General features: G+C 30.5%; 2 protein-coding genes across 2 annotated transcripts; both read right to left on the reverse strand.

The window, feature by feature from the left end:
* Positions 1–1,112: 1,112 nt before the first annotated feature.
* LOC135147141 (berberine bridge enzyme-like 8) lies at positions 1,113–3,008 on the reverse strand. The gene has a single exon (XM_064079937.1). The coding sequence runs from the start codon at positions 2,907–2,909 to the stop codon at positions 1,287–1,289; it is 1,623 nt and encodes a 540-aa protein (XP_063936007.1). The 5' UTR covers positions 2,910–3,008; the 3' UTR covers positions 1,113–1,286.
* A 9,416-nt stretch (positions 3,009–12,424) lies between these two features.
* Positions 12,425–15,216, reverse strand: LOC108224795 (uncharacterized). Its single transcript, XM_017399517.2, has 3 exons — positions 14,901–15,216; positions 14,693–14,779; positions 12,425–13,643 (listed from the first exon to the last, which is right to left on the reverse strand). The coding sequence occupies exons 2-3, from the start codon at positions 14,766–14,768 to the stop codon at positions 12,562–12,564; spliced, it is 1,158 nt and encodes a 385-aa protein (XP_017255006.1). The 5' UTR covers positions 14,769–14,779; positions 14,901–15,216; the 3' UTR covers positions 12,425–12,561.
* Between the last annotated feature and the right edge of the window lie 4,046 nt (positions 15,217–19,262).

Genomic DNA, 19,262 nt, shown 5'->3' on the forward strand with positions numbered 1-19,262 from the left:
TTGGTACTAATAAAGATTGCAAATGAACAACAGTCAAAGAGCTTTAAGTAAGTAATATCACTTTCCATGCCCTCTCCCCTTAGAATAACAATAGAAAGCGCAAACTTTAGAAATATGTAAAGGTGAACATGGTTCTGTCAAGACTCAGTGCGGACTGCCATCATCAGGTTAAGGCTATTTGGTCACGTGAAGGGAACCTAGTATCAATTTTTAATACAAAGAACATTATGTCAAAAGATTTGAACGATCTGCTTTTATAAATTTCCAAGTAGTTGGTTGTTTTTTAGTCTAGAAAAGATGCACGCTTCACAGTTTGTCATTCGGACGTATGGAAAGATATAAAACGAGTAGACAGATAATGCGCCCCACAAGGGTGAACGGGAAAAATGTGCTTGATTTTAATCAAGTGTTTGTATGACTTTAACTGTTTTAACATTTTTCTATATTCATGCTCAGTATTTAGGGTTATTTCTTTTATAATTACCCACACTCAAATGCTGTGACGACTTTAATATATAATCTTAATTTTGAAGACATCATCAAATAAGTTTTCTACAGTCGTTGTGATATTTTTTGTTTTCTGAAAATGAAGTTTATATTTTTATAATGATTTTCATGGTGAGAAAATGTGATGAACGAACTCTGGAGACAATCGGCTCCCGTGACTCAACTGGATCAACCTACATAAATCCATCTGAGTATCGAAATTTGAACTACAGAATATCAATAGTTATACAATTTATAGAATTATAGCTCTCTCTAGTTACTATCATTTGAAGTTGATATGCATTTTTACGAAGTTTTGAGCTCAAGTGTAAAAATATACTTTGTAATGAAATCAGATTAATTCATTTTTTATGTACCGAGGGAAATTGCGCAAACACATTACTACTAATGACCCGCCAGTGTTTACCTACTTGTCCTTTTGACAATTTTCATTTTTTAATTCCACAATTCCTTTAAATTCCTTTCATGATTAATATATCACTGGTGAGTCGTTTCCTTCATCCCGGAAATTACGACATTGTTGATCATATGTCTAGCTAGTAGATTAATGGCTCTTCCTAGTTTCGGACCTGGTGCGCTATAGAGTAATTCGATTGACGAAAGAATAAATCAAAGGTAGCACACTCCTGTGGATTTATTACCCGACGCTCATTTCTTCGAACATGGAGATTACATCTAGTATAACAACAAGATTCGGTACACAAACAACACAGAAACTAAGTACTGCAAGCTTAGCCTGTGCACACAACATTGTAATAAGGAAACAACCATGCGACATCTCACATATCTGCCTTGGGCAGAAAAGGAGGAATACTCTGCTCGTGCCTGAAAAAATTATCCGGATCGATCATACCTTTCACTCGAACCAACCTGTCGAAATTGCTCTTGTAATAAGCTTTTCCCCACACCTTGGCATCTGCAAGCGTTATAGGCCCTGTCGCAGGATTGATTCCCAAATCAATATCATCGTAATTCGAATAAGCTCGTCTCGGATTGTTTGATACATAAGGAGTCAAGTAACTATATAAGCTCCTTATCCACTCCAACTTCTTCGTAGTGTCTCCGACCCAAAGTACTCTGGTGTACACCATGTACAATGTACCTGCTCTGTTCGGAAATGGAAGAGCCGATTCCTTTATCTCGCTCAGTCTTCCTCCGTAGGGAGTGAAAATAATCGTGGTTTCTGCTGGATTCACTTCTAGAAGCTTCTCCCACAGCCCTTCTAGGCCTTCTTCGGATATCGGATCTCTAACGAAATCTGATTTTGCTTTTGTGGGAAGATCGAACAAGAAAGTTCTGTCAAGCAAATCCTCGGGAGAATAAGTGTCTTCGAACATGTTGAAGAATGAAGACTCCATCACAGCTTCTATCCACGTATGCTCCTTGAGGTCTTCTTTCACCATAATAAGTTGAGGCAACTTTTTTTGTATCAATTTAAGTAGCACATCAGGAGCACCGAGGTATAAGCCTGTGAAGGATAATTCCACGGTCTTTCCACGAGCAGTTGTTGGACTCTCGATAGTACTTATTCGAACCCTAATGTCGACTTCTTTCGGGAGTTTCGGTGCAATAGTTTGGAATGGATGAATAATCTTTGTAGCATTCTGCTCAAGAGTTCGCTGAATAAGAAAAGTAGTCACTTTCTCGGGTACATCCACTAGGTTTAGCGTCCAAGAAAGAACGATCCCGAAGCTAGCACAACCGCCACCTCTTAAAGCCCAAAACACATCTTCTCCCATTGCTTGTCGATCAAGAATCCTCCCTTTGGCATCTACTAATCGGGCATCGATAACATTATCAGCCGCAAGCCCATATTTTCGCCTCAACGGGCCATACCCTCCGCCACAAATGAGTCCAGTAGCTCCCACCGTAGACCAAACACCAGCCGGGAAAGCTAGGGTTCCACTTGCTCGATAAATCCAGTAGTAAACCTCACCAAGCGTTGCACCAGCTTGAACTATAGCCGTTTTAGCTTTAGCATCCACCGTAACCGATTTCAGCTTAATCATATCAAGCAAAACGAAAGGTACATTTTGGTACGTGCTACTATACGAAAGGCCCTCGAAATCGTGTCCACCGCTCCGTATCCGAATCTGCATGTCGAATGTTTTGGCACAGTTGACGACCGTTTGGACTTGCGAATCAGCCACGGGCGTCACAATCACCGCGGGCTTAAGGCGCTCGGATGTATTGAAACGAGGGTTTCGCATCGAAAATTCGTAGGTTGCTGTATAAGAAGAATCGGATGGAGCAAGGACATTGCTTGCTAAGATTTTCGAGACTTGCGAATTCCTAGTAACACATTTGATGAAACCAGAAGGATTGGCTGAATTCACATAGGAGAAAGACAATAGAAAAAGAAGTGAGATGGGAAAAAGAATAGAACTAGTAAAATTCTTCATAACGGCGTTTAGGTTGTTCTCTTTCTTTTGCTTGGCATGTATTATAGCTGAGGAATGAAGTGAATTTATAGCCTGAGCACATCTAAGATTTCTGATACGAATCTTTGTTATGAGTCCATGTTTGTTGTATAATAAGATGCGAAGTATGTTAAAGCAGTAGCACTGATTTAAAATAGTAGCAAAAAGAATTAAAAGTGAATCTTTTTGATAAATAAATGAATTAATTTGGCAGCCATCACCGGAACACTATAATGAAGGGCCTCACAGCGCAGCCTGGCCGGTATGTGTATGAACTAGTTGAGCTTAATTAATTAACTAGATTAGTTTTTTTTTTAGTGAAATTAACTAGATTAGTTAATTTATACTTTCTGCTTTGCAGTAGTGTGCACAACTTAAAACGTTTCGACAGATACGTATGTTGATGTGATAAAATTATACACCAGTGTTTTAGAACCGTTTAGATGGAATTTAAAACAATATTATATAGTTTTGAGTGTGAGGTTCGTTACGATAATAGGCTAATATACGTAAAATGTCAGGTAAAATTTGATGGATATGTAACATACTTTGCTTGGATGGTATGTATTTTTATATTAATTGGTTATATTGATTGATTATATTTTAAATATAATATGTTATAATTATAAATAGACGTATTGTTTTAATATAATATTTGACATTTGTTACAGATTTGTTAAGAGTCGATATATATAGTCATTCATAATAATTTGGCTAAAATATAAAATAAAAAAAAGTATGATTGGAATGTGACTTTTTCACAAGAGTATCTATATATTTTATAATTTTTCATAGTTGGAGTACTTGATCTAAGATACTAACTACAAAAAAAATAAAAAATTGATCGGCTTAGAAAATTTTATATTTTATTAATAAATTATTGATTATTATTAATATAATAATAAAAATAAGTTTAATAAATTATTCAGGTGAAAATTAATATTAACTTTTATCATAAATTTCATCATTAAAATTTTAAAAATAAAATAACTGTTAGAAGGTATCTTCTACATGAATTAAAATTTTGATTTTTTTGATTTTTTTTGAAAATTTGATTTAATATTATCCAAATAGACGTCTTCCGGAATCAAAGATGACTTCCGGTCTATCACCTAAAAGTTGTGCCGGACTGTATTTTCAATTAAAATCTTACGCTAATATTGTAATAAGTTACGGGTTTTTTCTACAAACTTAATTACAAATATTTGTAAATATAAACTTATGGATATTTGTAACGATTCAATATTTGTGCTTCTGACAGAAAAGAAGAAGAAGAGGTACACACTTTGGGGGTGTTTGGTTTTCAGAAGCAGATTCTGCTTCTTTTGATCCGTTTGTGTAAAAAAACAGAAGCATTTTTAAGAAGCTGAGAATGCTAGCTTCTCTTTCACAGCTTCTGCTTTTTTTCCAAACACTTTATTAATTTTTTTACTTCTCACTTCTAATCCACTTTTTCATTTTAAGCATGGAAACACTTTTTTTAAGTTTGACCAAATAGCCCCTTGAACAAGTTGATAGGTAAAGTACTTAATTAACATTCCGTAGATCTCGAGTTAATTATTCGCGATGCATGTGGACAAAAATAAACAACAAGTTTTTCTCTGATTATACAACGAAACTACCGTCAGGTGATAAAGAATTTGCGTGTGCCTGTCAACTGTCAAATTACAGATTAAGTTACGCAGCGACGACGTATTTTGATAATTTTAAAAGCATATTTAACATATCCATTTCAGTAATTGATATATTTGTCGGAATAAGAGATCTAGTGCAGAGTTTGTTAGGAAATTATGAAGCAACGTGGATACAAGTTTATGTATAGCGTTTGATAATTGATTCCGAGCGTTCAATTCTATATTAATTTTATGTTGTGTTTGATTTGGGGGAATGAAATGAAATGTCTAAAATTATTTGAAAATAGTAGTGGTAGAAGAAAATTTTTCTAAAAAAAATGAGTGGGTGCAAAATTGCTATGATGAGATTTGAGAAGAATTTGAGGATAGGAAAGAATGGAGCATTCCATCTCAAATTGAAGGTGTGATATCTAGCACATGATGTAAAGAATGAAATGAAGGAAAGAATCAAATTTTTTAATAATTGTCCATGACATAGTTCATTTTTCATTCCATTCCTTCCGGAATCATTCACCCTAACCAAACACAACATATTATTTTTAAAAATTGGGTTAATTATCTAGTTGGTCACTTAAGTAGGCTTGATGTATCAAATTGGTCACTAAACTCAAAATAGTATCAAGATGGTCACTGAATTGGCCAAAAATATCAAACAGGTACCTTAAAATATAAGTTCAAGCAGTAAAAATATTATTTATAAAGTTTTACACATTATTTTTGGATGTTACCAAAACTAAGTAAAAGGTTATGACTTCTAATATTTATGATAATATATTTAGATTTTATCAAGTTTATTTATTATTTATTTTTAATTAAAACAAAAAAAATAACTATATAATAAAATATAAATAATAAATAAACTTGATAAAATATAAATATATTATTATAATTACTAGAAGTCATAACTTTTTAGTTGATCGTGGTAACATTTAAAAATAATGTGTAAAACTTTATAAATAATATTTTTACTACTTGAACTCATATTTCAAGTTACTTATTTGATATTTATGCTGACTTCAGTGACCATCTTGATACCGTTTTGAGTTCAGTGACCAACTTGATACATTAAGCGCACCTCAGTGACCAACTTTATAATTAACCCTTTTTAAATTATAGTCACTTAATATAGACAATACCATTGAAGCACAATGTCTTAAAGGTTCGGCGAATTTTACATAATGTCTTACAGGTCTAATTTAGCCAACCATTATAACCAACGTCATTGTACATGCTCTGAGTTTTTCGAGAGGTTGGCTGTATTTTTTATTTTTGGTATGCCAACCCACATTTTAACTAAGGGGTTTTTTTATGGTTGGAGATACTTTAGGTAAAATTTGTTGAATTTGTAAAACATTTTATTTTAATGATATTGATTATTATTAATTTGTTATAATTTAAAAATATTTTGTGTTATAAATAGAATATATCACTTTAATTTTAGAGATTCCTTCGACAAATATAACTATTTGTTTTTTTTTTTTGAGAATAAAATATAACTATTTGTTATACTCCCTCCGTCCCATTTTAACTGTTTTTGACTTTTTTACACGTATTTTAAAGCGTTAAAAAAATCACATCTAAACATAATTATTCTTTATAAAATTTATATCAAATAAAAGTTTAGAATCTAAACTTTTATTTGATATAAGAATTGAATTTTTTTATTGAGTGTTGATATTGTTTTTTTACACCTCAATATACGTGTTAAAAAGTCAAACATCACTTAAAATGGGACAGAGGGAGTAATTGAGATTCCTTCGACAAACATAGTTATTCGTTGTATAGACGAGGGATGAATATGGCTGGGGTGTGTTTTTAATTTGCCATGGACTCTTAACCATGCTCTTATTGTTTTTTTAAAATTTGGGCCTTGGCCCAGGATAATACGGGTACAACTCCTGGTCTTTATAAAATTCAATATTTCAAAATTCATCGGGGGTTGCCCAAAACAATTCAATAACCAAAATTCACTAATCAGATTCGGGTTTTCTTTATACTCGGGTCGGGTTCATAGAAAGGTTACTTTTAAAATGTTATCTCACAGAGAAGCAGTTATAAAAAGGGTATAGAGTATGTAGCTTTTCATTTTCTCTGTTATATTTGGGTAAGCTAGTATGCACCTTTCAGTCCCTTTTTAACCAGTTGCAATGTTTGCATACAGCTCTCAGCTCTTTGATGATAGGTGATGGCTATATAGAGAAGGGAACAAAGTGATCACCACTGCCTGCCTCCCCAAATCAAGTAGCCTGCATGAGGATCAAATCTAGAGCCTCTTTCACCGCTCCTCAACTCAATAGCATTTAAAACACTACCATATAATAAGAAGGGCAATGCTAGAGACCCCAAATATTTTCCCCAAAAATCTTTACCAAATGACGTGGCAAACACTTGGAATATTATAATTGGATGATTGATGAATCTGCAGGGGGGTCTCATTATTATGGGAGTGAAAACAACCAATCACACTTCGACACGTCATTTGGGGAAATTTTTTGGGAAAATTTTTTGGGGTCTCTAGCATCAATATATATATATAAAGGAGGATGCGGACGTCTCTAGAATTGTTCGATTCAGTATTCTAATTTTTCTTAAATTTCGGAGAGAAAATATAGTTATAATTCAAAAAATCAGGTTCAAGAATTCTAATCAATATATATATATAAAGGAGAATACCGGCGTCTCTAGAATAGCTCGATTCAGTCGTCTGATTTTTCTTAAATTTCGGAGAAAAATATAGTTATAATTCAAAAAATCATGTTTAAGAATTCTAAAGGTCATACAATTCTTTTCTTATTGAGTTCCAAATGTAATACAATTCTTTTTCCAATTCAGGAATCATAAGGGTGATACAATTCTTATTGTTAATTATATATTAATATAAAAATTATTAAAAAGAGTACGATTCTTATTCTCAAAAGTTATAAATTTATAATTTTTTTTGTAATTTTTTTTCAAAAAGTAGTGATTGCAATCTTCTCATCTCTATCGAATATTTATTTATAATTCAGTTTTTTTCTTATTTACGTATCCCAAAAGGAATTAATAGGATTATATTTATTCAAACTAACAATCATAGAATAAATACTATTTATATTTCCAATTTATTCTAATAATTTTCTTAAATTTCAAATAAAAAAATTTATAATTTAATTTATTTATTGAGCACCGGCGGCGACCAAATTCCCTCCCAAGAAAGTGAACAAGTGAACCTGACGATGTCGTTTTATTGACGAAGTAATATTCACTTAAAACCTAGACAAGCCCGATCTCCATATAAACCCCTCCTCCCCTCATCAACGGCGCCTCAGGGAGAGATTCCGAGAGAGATAACGGATCGATCAAGATGTCGAAGCGAGGTACGAACATGTAATTAACAACCTCCATGCGTCTAATTTCATCATTTTCATTAATTATCTCTTTCAATTTCCCCTCAGATCGCGGATTTTCTTAAATTTCTGAATAGAAATAAAAGATTGTAAAGATAATAATCATAAAAAAAAACTAATAGCAAAAAAAAAATAGAACCATAAACGAATAATATTTTTAACTGATAAATAGAAATCATAAAATAAAAATAATAAATAAAGAAAAATAGGATATAAAAAATAGGAATCATATATTGATTTTATGATAATGTAAAATGATTCTCGATTAGTATTGTATTTGACGGGCACGGGAGGCGGCCCATACTAATTTTTATCTAAATAATAATAATTTTTCTAATAGTATTATTTTTGACGGGAAAGTGGCTAAAATAGTAATACAATTCTTTTCTTATTTAATTCTAAAGATGATACAGTTCTTTTCTTATTTGGTATTTCTTATTGAACTCTAAAGATGATACAATAGTATTTCTTATTGAATTCTAAAGATGATACAATTCTTTTCTTATTTAGTAATCCAAAACAAATAGGATTATATTTATTCAAACTAATAATAATAGATAAAATACAATTTATATTTAAGATATGTAAAGTAATATATACAATTCTTATTTTCGATAAGATATATATTGAAGATATGTTTAACGAGAACACGACTGAAAATAACTTTTTTGGAATTATAATAGTATTTCGTATCAAACTTTATAAAAAATTTATTTATTAGTATTGTGTTTAAGGGGAGGGCGGCCCAAATTAATTTTTACCTAAATAATAATATTTTTTTATTAGTATTATGTTTGACGGGAAAGTAGCTAAAACAATTTTTTTTCGATAAGATATATATTGAAGATATGTTTAACGAGAACACGACTGAAAATAACTTTTTTGGAATTATAATAGTATTTCGTATCAAACTTTATAAAAAATTTATTTATTAGTATTGTGTTTAAGGGGAGGGCGGCCCAAATTAATTTTTACCTAAATAATAATATTTTTTTATTAGTATTATGTTTGACGGGAAAGTAGCTAAAACAATTTTTTGTCTAAATTTATAAAAAATTCATAACGCCGCCGCGAAGCGCGGCTTTTTTCACTAGTATATATATAAAGGAGGATGCGGACGTCTCTAGAATTGTTCGATTCAGTCTTCTAATTTTTCTTAAATTTCGGAGAGAAAATATAGTTATAATTCAAAAAATCAGGTTCAAGAATTCTAAAAGTAATACAACTCTTTTCTTATCGAATTCCAAAGATGATACAATTCTTTTCTTATTTAGTATTTCTTATTGAATTCTAAAGATGAGATAATTATTTTCTTATTTAGTAATCCTAATAGAAATAGGATTATATTTATTCAAACTAACAAAATCATAGATAAAATACAATTTATATTTAAGATTTGTAAGGTAATACGTACAATTGTTATTATCGATTTAGTCTTATAATTTTCTTAAATTTCGAATAGAAAATAAAGGATTGTAAAGATAATAATCATTAAAAAAACTGATAGCAACAAAAATTACAACCATAAAAGAATAATAATTTTTAACTAATAAATAGGCATCAAAAAATAAAAATAATTAACAAATAAAATAATATATAAAAAATAGGAATCATATATTAATTTTATGATAATGTAAATGGGTCTTGATTAGTATTGTGTTTGACGGGCATGGGAGGCGGCCCAAACTAATTTTTATCTAAATAATAATAAATTTTCTATTAGTATTATGTTTGACGGGAAAGCCGCTAAATTTTTTTTTTTATAAAAGAATAATAATTTTTAACTAATAAATAGGAATCAAAAAATAAAAATAATTAACAAATAAAATAATATATAAAAAATAGGTATCATATAGTGATTTTATGATAATGTAAATGGTTCTTTATTAGTATTTCGTTTGACAGGCACGGGAGGCGGCCCAAACTAATTTTTATCCAAATAATAATAAATTTTCTATTAGTATTATGTTTGACGGTAAAGTCGCTAAAATAATTTTTTATCTATGTTATAATATATTTTTTTTGTTACACAATTCAAAATAATCTTTAAATTTGTCATAATTAGAATAATTTTTATTAGTATTGTGTTTGACAGTAAAACGACTCAAACTAATATCTAAATTATAATGTTTTGTTATAAGTATTGTGTTAGACAAGAGAACGGCTCAAACTAATTTTAATCTAAATTATAATATTTAATTTATCATAAAAATAATAATTATGGATTAATATTGTCTTTGACGGGAGGGGGGTTCGAACTAATTTTATTGTTAGTAAACAAATTCTTATATCAATTATAATATTTTTTATTTGTGATATGTTTAATGGAAAGATGACTCAAAATAATTTTTATCCTATTATAATTCTGATTCATATCAAAATTTATCACGCCGCCGCGCTTCAAAAATTATTCGAAAATATATTAATATATGACTTATTAAAATCTTAAAGTCCTAAACAAATGTTTATACTAATTATAATATTTTTTATTAATGATATGTTTAACGGGAACATGACTCGAAATAATTTTTATGCAATTATAATATTAATTCGTATTAAAATTTATAAAAAAATATTCTTAATTAGTATTGTGTTTGAGGGGAGGGCGGTCCAAATTAATTTTTATCTAAATAATAAAAAAATTATTAGTATTATGTTTGACGGGAAAACGGTTAAAACAATTTTTTACCTAAGTTATAATGTATTTTTTTTATTAAAACGGGACCATGACTTAAATTAATTTTTATCTAATTATATCTTTAACTTTATTATAATTATAATAATTTTTTATTTGTATTGTATTTGACGGTAGGGCGACTAAAACTAATTTTTTATTAGTATTGTGTCTGATAGGAGGGCCACTTAAACAAATTTTTATACTAATCACAAATTTTTATACTAATCATAATATTTTTTATTAGTGATATGTTTAACCGGAACATGACTCAAAATATTTTTTATGCTATTATAATATTAATTCATATCAGAATTTTTACAGAATTTATAACGCCGCCGCAAGGCGTCTCTAGAATTGTTCGATTCAGTCTTCTAATTTTTTTTAAATTTCGGAGAGAAAATACAATTATAATTCAAAAATATGGTTCAAGAATTCTAAAAGTAATACAACTCTTTTCTTATTGAATTTTAAAGATGATACAATTCTTTTTCTTTTTTATTTACTACTTCTTATTGAATTCTAAAGATGATACAATTCTTTTCACTTTGGATTTTAAAGGTAATACAATTTTTTTCTTACTTAAGAATTCTAAAAGGAGTTGGATTATATTTATTTAACAATCATAGATAAAATACAATTTATATTTAGGATTTTTTTTTTAACTTAGAAACCCGCAGCCGCTACCCTTCGGGTTATTTGTAGGGTAATACGTACGATTTTTATTTTCGATTTAGCCTTAAAATTTTATTTTTAATTTCGTATAGAAAATTAAGGATTGTAAAGATATTAATCATTAAAAAAACTAATAGTAAAAAATTGGGTACATAAAAGAATAATAATTTTTAACTAATAAATAGGAATCATAAAATAAAAATAATTAACAAAAAAATAGGATATATAAAATAAGAATCATATATTAATTTTATAATAATGTAAATGATTCTTAATTAGTATTGTGTTTGACGGGAGACGGCCCAAACTAATTTTTATCTAAACAATAATAATTTTTCTATTAGTATTATGTTTGACGGGAAAGTGGCTAATATAATTTTTATCTATGTTATAATTTTTTTTTTTTTGTTAAAACGGCGGTTCCAAATAATTACAAAAAAAATAGGATATATGAAATAGGAATCATATATTGATTCTATAATAATGTAAATGATTCTTGATTAGTATTGTGTTTGATGGGCACGGGAGGCGGCCCAAACTAATTTTTATCTAAATAATAATAATTTTTCTATTAGTATTATGTTTGACGGAAAATGACTAATATAATTTTTATCTATGTTATAATATTTTTTTTGTTAAAACGGCGGCTCAAAATAATTTTTATCCAATTATAATTTTTAATTTTATCATAATTAGAATAATTTTTATTAGTATTGTGTTTGACAGTATGGCGACTCAAACTAATATCTAAATTATAATATTTTGTTATTAGTATTGTGTTTGACAAGAGAGCTGCTCAAATTAATTTTGATTTAAATTATAATATTTAATTTTATCATAAAAATAATAATTATGAATTAATATTGTCTTTCATGTAATTTTATTATTAATATTGTGTTTGACAAGATGACCACTTAAACAAATTTCTTTACTAATTATAATATTTTTTTTATTAGTGATATGTTTAACGGAAAGATGACTCAAATTTTATGTTATTATAATATTAATTCGTATCAAAATTTATAACGCCGCCGCGAAGCGCGGCTTTATTCACTAGTTTTCCTAATAAGAAACACAAACATAGAGAAATTTGGCCACATAAATGGTACCCATTTTAAAAAAAAAAAATCAACAAACAAACAAATGATACTTTAACTTCACAAACACATTCAAAAAAGTCAAGCTCAAACCTAAATTAACCCAACCAAACGAGCCGAACGGAGCTCTATCCAATTTGGAATTACTTTTAGAAATGTTTCTGGGTTTCAAGAGACTGGCTTATCCATGCTCCAGCGATTTTGGCGTTTGCCAGATACATTGCTAACGACAGGTGCACATGAGGTCGTGAACTTCTCCCTTGAAGCACTCCACTTATTCGTTGCTTGCTGTTCAGACACAAAATTTACTCTATTTCTCGCGCCATCTGCCTTCCTCCTGGACTGATTCTTTTGGTAGTTGGTGCCCTGAAACTGTGAGTATTCATGCCTTGGCATGTAATTATTGTTATAATACCTACTATCTGGTGGAAGGTAACCACTGTGCTCCGGCACACAAAATCCTTGATCAATATTTCCAGTGTCCCCCCCTTTGCGTGGATGCTCTGCATACGATGAACCCTTGCATGGATGCTCTCCATACGATGAACCCCCATATATTGCATTAGGATCTTCCTCCACATACTCTTGTGCATTACTATTTCCATAATGATACCAACCCTGGGAATCATTCCAACCATCTCCCCATCCACTGGGACCACTACACCCCCAACCATCTCCCCATCCGTAACCTCCCATGGGTGTGTTATTATTGTCATACCAACCCCAGGCATTGTAGCCTGAATCTGTCCATGCATTGCCTTCAACAGGTCCATCGTTTTGACTAACCTTTTGTTCCCAAGGTTTATCTCCGTCTATGTTAGATGAAATATTAGGATTTTCCTTAGATTCTTCCACAACATCTCCCCAACCTGTACTCGAGAATCCTTGATCTTGTAAGAAACTGTCACCAAAAATCACGATATTCTCACGTTTCCTTGCTGTATCAACATCCACTGGTTTCTTCACCAAGTCATGTAGCAGGTCTTGATCAACGCGGCAATCCCAGTCAATTTCATCAATATATTCATCAGGATCTGGCATTTCTATCTCACAAGGAAGACCATGTGTCTCTGCGTAGTACCTCATCTTGGCATTGTCAAATGCTTCTTTCGCAGCAGTATCATCCCAATTAACCACATTGTCATGGCAGTGCATATACTTCTTAGCATCCACGATCCTGTTCCACGGAACTTTACAAATTGAAGTGCAAAACTTCTTCTCCCATGAAGGGACAGTTTGTTGCCAATCACCTGTAGAGATATGATCAGCATTATCCTTAATTCTACTTATCATTCTCGGGATTCGAAAACTACATACTGAGAAGTGAGGGTGGAAAAAAGGAAACAAAGTAAGGCACCAAGACATGAACAAAGTTCATGAATACTGCATCGTAAGAACTAGTTAAAGACTAATGACAGTAGAAATAACAAAAATTAGATGTGACAAACAGGACATTGTGCCTTCAAAGTTATTCCACATAATTAGCAAGAACGATTACTGATTTCTAACCTCCTGCTTACTATATAGTTCTTTGCAGGTCAATATACATGACTACCAACTTTTAATTAATTTGTTATTATATTGTAATTCTACTAAATTACCATTAACAACATAACAAACATAACATTACTCCGGAAGGGACCAATCACCAGTTACATACAGTCTTACACAATTAAAATTACAGAATAGCCCTCAGCACAAGAATCAAATATAGCTTAGATTAGTATATATTAACAGGATACAATTACATCGAAAGGCATAATTACTAGAGACCAAATAACAGCCAAATCATACAAAAAGTACACACCATCAAAATATTATCCAAGGGACCAACTAATGGCATACAAAAGATATGAACTTTAAAATTTATTTGCTGAAACAATTCACATTAGGGCACAAAAACCTTAAGATTTCAAAAGAAAAGACACAAGAACCTTAAAACTACAACATCCCAGATTAAAGAAAACAGTAGCACATTACAGCCTGATTCACATCTGGCGAAGATAAAAATGTAAGCCGGCCTTAAATTCCAACATTGCAAGTTCTAAGTTCTAAGTGCTAACTACAGATAAGACAAAAAGGTTCATCTTCACTAAACTGCCATCTAAAAATCCACACGAAATTCACAATTCAAAACCCTTAAAAAATCCTAACAAAATTCATCACAAAATTTACACAAACAAACAGCACAAATCTCATAGGAAAAAAAAAATCACTGTACATTGACATAAAGAAAAAATTTAACAGAGACAAAAACACACACACACAAAATAAGAAAAAAAACAGAGTGTACACATACCTCCAGATGACTTTCTATTAGCTTTTGTAGCTTCTTGATTATACTTATCTCCCCTGTATCTTCTCCTACCCTCCATCAAACTGAAATCTACAAAACAAATCAACAACAACAAAACAAACCAATAAATCAAACAGCCCTTAAGAACACACAAAAAAACAGTAAACAAAAAATCAAAATCTTTACAAATTAAATCAAGAAACCAATAAACCTGAAAAGGGCTCTTCAAAATCAACCAAAAACAACTGAATTCAACAATTCGCCAACTGGGTCTCGTCTATCTTGACTGTTTGTTGAAAACTAAAGATGACCATCTTAATTTAAGACAAAAGGGTTGCTCAAAAGCTTGCAAATTGGAAACGAAACCGCCTACACGAAATATATATAAAAAAAAGAGAGGGGGTGAAAAACGTTTTTGATTGTCGAATAGAAATGATAAGTCTGTGTAACGTTTGAAGCGTACAGGGGTATTTATAAGAAGGGGATTATTGTTGTGAGATTTTCTGGAATGATGACGAAAATGAACCCACTGTTCTTTTGCTTTCACACGCCTTTTTCTTTCCTATGTTGTCACTGCTTTGTGTTTATTACCTACTTGTACTGATCCAAAAAAACATGTTTTTAATAAAAAAAATATATTTTTTATGGGTTTCGATATTTTCTAAATTAAGAGGCTTTCGAAAAATTGAGAAAATGGGTAAACGAGATGAATAAGCAAACAGTATTAAATGTTGAAATGTTAATTTTGGATATTTGAGATATTGTGATGAATGCATTCACCATTCTAGATATTTGTGTGTTTTGGGCTCTTGGCTCGCTTGCATATGGGCTCTAGTGCTATTCAACACGTGTTAACGGATACTCAGAAAATTAAAACGCAAAGTTTAAAATATAAACATTTACATTTTAGGCAACGAGAAAATATTAAGAGATCGTTTGAGTGAGTTTAAAATTATTTAGAGATACATTAAAATACATATTAATATATATTTTGAACTCATATTAATAATAATAAAATCTTTTGTATACACATAGACCTTCAAATTAATATTATTATTTATTTGTTACATTATTTAGGAAAAAATTTGAAAACAAGATTTGGGGGAAGCAGTGCTCTTTTCCTCATCACTGTCTTCCATGCCCAAGAACACTAGCAGGAAAGATTCCCACCTGCAAGCTCTCGCTGAATTTCCCCCCACCGCAATGTTTTGATGTCAAATACAGTAACTCTATTCTATCATTCATGATCATGAGTATAAGACAATGTCAAATTAATCCGTAATATAATAAGAAAATCCTGCATAGTGCATCCCAAAATATTTTATATCTTTTATCATCTATAATAACAGAAATAACTATTTTTGCTGTTTGATGTGTTTTTCCGTGCGATAACTCGTAGAGAGTGTGAATTGAATTACTCCCTCCGTTTCAAATTAGATGTCCACTTTAAAAAAATCACACAGTTTAAGAAAAGTGGTTGTTTACAAATTAATTGCATTAAATGATCAAAATATGTGGAGTGAGATTGATTTAGAAAATATAAATAAGTAATATGTGTAGTAGAATTGACTTTGGAAATATAAAATTGTATTGAAAGTTGAAATAGACAAGTATTTTGAAACAAATTTTTTTTTTGAAAGTAGACATGTAAATTGAAACGAAGGGAGTATTATTATTTTTTTTTTGGAGTTTGGACGAGTGAGGATTTTCAATTGACCTGTGTGGACTATACAGTAGTAACGCGTGTTTCTTTCACTGCTACTTTTAGGTGCACAACTCGGCTCCTTCAAATTTCTAACCACTCTAAACAACTTCTTTACAAAACTAACCATCCTTTTTTTCACTTCACAAAACTGACCACCCTAATTCATTCACTCCTCGGGCGAACATAAAATTAAAGGGCTTTATATGTTCGCCCCTTCCTCGGGCGAACATCACAAAAAAATATATATATGTTCGCCCTTCCCTCGGGCGAACATACAAGGACTCTAAACTCCTCATACAAGGACCTGCACCACCTGCAGCTGTGTCGGAGTTTGAGTCTCCAAAGTTGTATATATATATGGCTGGTATTTTACAGTCTTGAGAATCTGTAGCCGCACCCTTCACTTGCAAAATTAATATAAATGCATACAAAATTCTGAGGAACAACATTTTGTTGAGGGAGCACACATGCTTTTGCCATTTATATATTGTATCCACATCTATCAAAACCTTGTTTAACCGGTGTTACAAAAATGGGGAATCGGACCAAATCGGTTGAGCTACCGATTCAGGGATTAATCGGAAATCGGGGATTAATCGAAAGGATTAATCGGTGTGAAAATCGGATTTATTTTAATATAAAAATATTATTTAATATTTAGTTATTATTATATTAGCTATTTAGTAACTAATATATTTGCTATATTCATAAACTTTATAATTACTCATATTTAAAGTAATATGGTATTTTAATTCTAATAATTTATCACATATACTTCGATTAAGAAATATATATAAGGATTAATCGGATTTCAAAAATCGGATCGGTGGCCAACCTTGCAGGGGATTAATCGGTGTGGAAAAATTTAATTTATAAATAATAAATTAAAATTTTCAATTAAATAAAATTTGAAAAAAAATTCAATTTTTTTTTAAAATACTAGCAAAATAATCACACGAGAGCTTCTGATGCTAGTATTTTAAAAAAAATTGAATTTTTTTTTCAAATTTTATTTAATTGAAAATTTTAATTTATTATTTATAAATTAAATTTTTCCACACCATTTAAAATATATTTAAAAAATTTCTAAATAATTAAAAAGCTCTCGTGCCTTGCACGGGCTATAAGCTAGTATTTTAAAAAAAATTGAAATTTTTTTTCAAATTTTATTTAATTGAAAATTTTAATTTATTATTTATAAATTAAATTTTTCCACACCATTTAAAATATATTTAAAAAATTTCTAAATAATTAAAAAGCTCTCGTGCCTTGCACGGGCTATAAGCTAGTATTTTAAAAAAAAATTGAATTTTTTTTTCAAATTTTATTTAATTGAAAATTTTAATTTATTATTTATAAATTAAATTTTTCCACACCGATTAATCCCCTGCAAGGTTGGCCACCGATCCGATTTTTGAAATCCGATTAATCCTTATATATATTTCTTAATCGAAGTATATGTGATAAATTATTAGAATTAAAATACCATATTACTTTAAATATGAGTAATTATAAAGTTTATGAATATAGCAAATATATTAGTTACTAAATAGCTAATATAATAATAACTAAATATTAAATAATATTTTTATATTAAAATAAATCCGATTTTCACACCGATTAATCCTTTCGATTAATCCCCGATTTCCGATTAATCCCTGAATCGGTAGCTCAACCGATTTGGTCCGATTCCCCATTTTTGTAACACCGGTTAAACAAGGTTTTGATAGATGTGGATACAATATATAAATGGCAAAAGCATGTGTGCTCCCTCAACAAAATGTTGTTCCTCAGAATTTTGTATGCATTTATATTAATTTTGCAAGTGAAGGGTGCGGCTACAGATTCTCAAGACTGTAAAATACCAGCCATATATATATACAACTTTGGAGACTCAAACTCCGACACAGCTGCAGGTGGTGCAGGTCCTTGTATGAGGAGTTTAGAGTCCTTGTATGTTCGCCCGAGGGAAGGGCGAACATATATATATTTTTTTGTGATGTTCGCCCGAGGAAGGGGCGAACATATAAAGCCCTTTAATTTTATGTTCGCCCGAGGAGTGAATGAATTAGGGTAGTCAGTTTTGTGAAGTGAAAAAAAAGGTGGTTAGTTTTGTAAAGAAGTTGTTTAGGGTGGTTAGAAATTTGAAGGAGCCGCACAACTCATTGAACGACAACTCCTTGATAGCTTGATTGTTGATTTGACCCTGACAACCTTTGGGCGTTGTTTGGCCGACTTTAGAAAATATTTCTCTTCTACTCCCTCTGTCCCAGTCAATTGTATACGTTTCTTTTTCACTGCTCGACACGCTTTTTAAGGCTCTTATAAAACATAGTTCCACAACTTATTTTTAAGATTTTCTTTTTTTGTATAAAAATATAAATGTTATACTTTTATACAAAAAAAGAAAATCTTAAAAATAATTTACAGAACTATACTATATTGAAGCATTAAAATCCGTGCCGCGCCCCCGTCCCCCAATGTATACTATTGACTGGGACGGAGGGAGTACTCTTTTCCTGTTATATTTTACTTTTAAATATCGCCAAAAACTACTCGTCCGTACTATGTACTCTCATCCTTCTCGTTTCTTTACATTTTTTTTCAATTATCCGATATGTATTTTTAAGACGCATATAAAATATAGTTATATAAGTTTTTTTTTTGCAAATTTCCTTTTTTATATAAAAATTTAGATAGTAATATTTATTCAGAAGAAAAAAAAATTAAATTATTTATCAAACTATATTTTATGAGTATTAGAATGCGTGAAGGGACGGAGGGAGTAACAGCCTAGCAGCTAGAATTGTGATTATTATAAAAGTTTTATTCTTATTTATAAAACATCGATTACATAAACACACAGGG

This window comes from Daucus carota, chromosome 6 (genome assembly GCF_001625215.2).
Source record: "Daucus carota subsp. sativus chromosome 6, DH1 v3.0, whole genome shotgun sequence".
NCBI lineage: Eukaryota > Viridiplantae > Streptophyta > Magnoliopsida > Apiales > Apiaceae > Daucus > Daucus carota.

Coding starts and splice junctions, on each gene's coding strand:
- LOC108224795 (XM_017399517.2), bottom strand. CDS start 14,768: ATGGAGGGTAGGAGAAGATACAGGGGAGATAAGTATAATCAAGAAGCT. Junction 13,644..14,692: donor TAATAGAAAGTCATCTGGAG/GTATGTGTACAC, acceptor ATATCTCTACAG/GTGATTGGCAACAAACTGTC.
- LOC135147141 (XM_064079937.1), bottom strand. CDS start 2,909: ATGAAGAATTTTACTAGTTCTATTCTTTTTCCCATCTCACTTCTTTTT.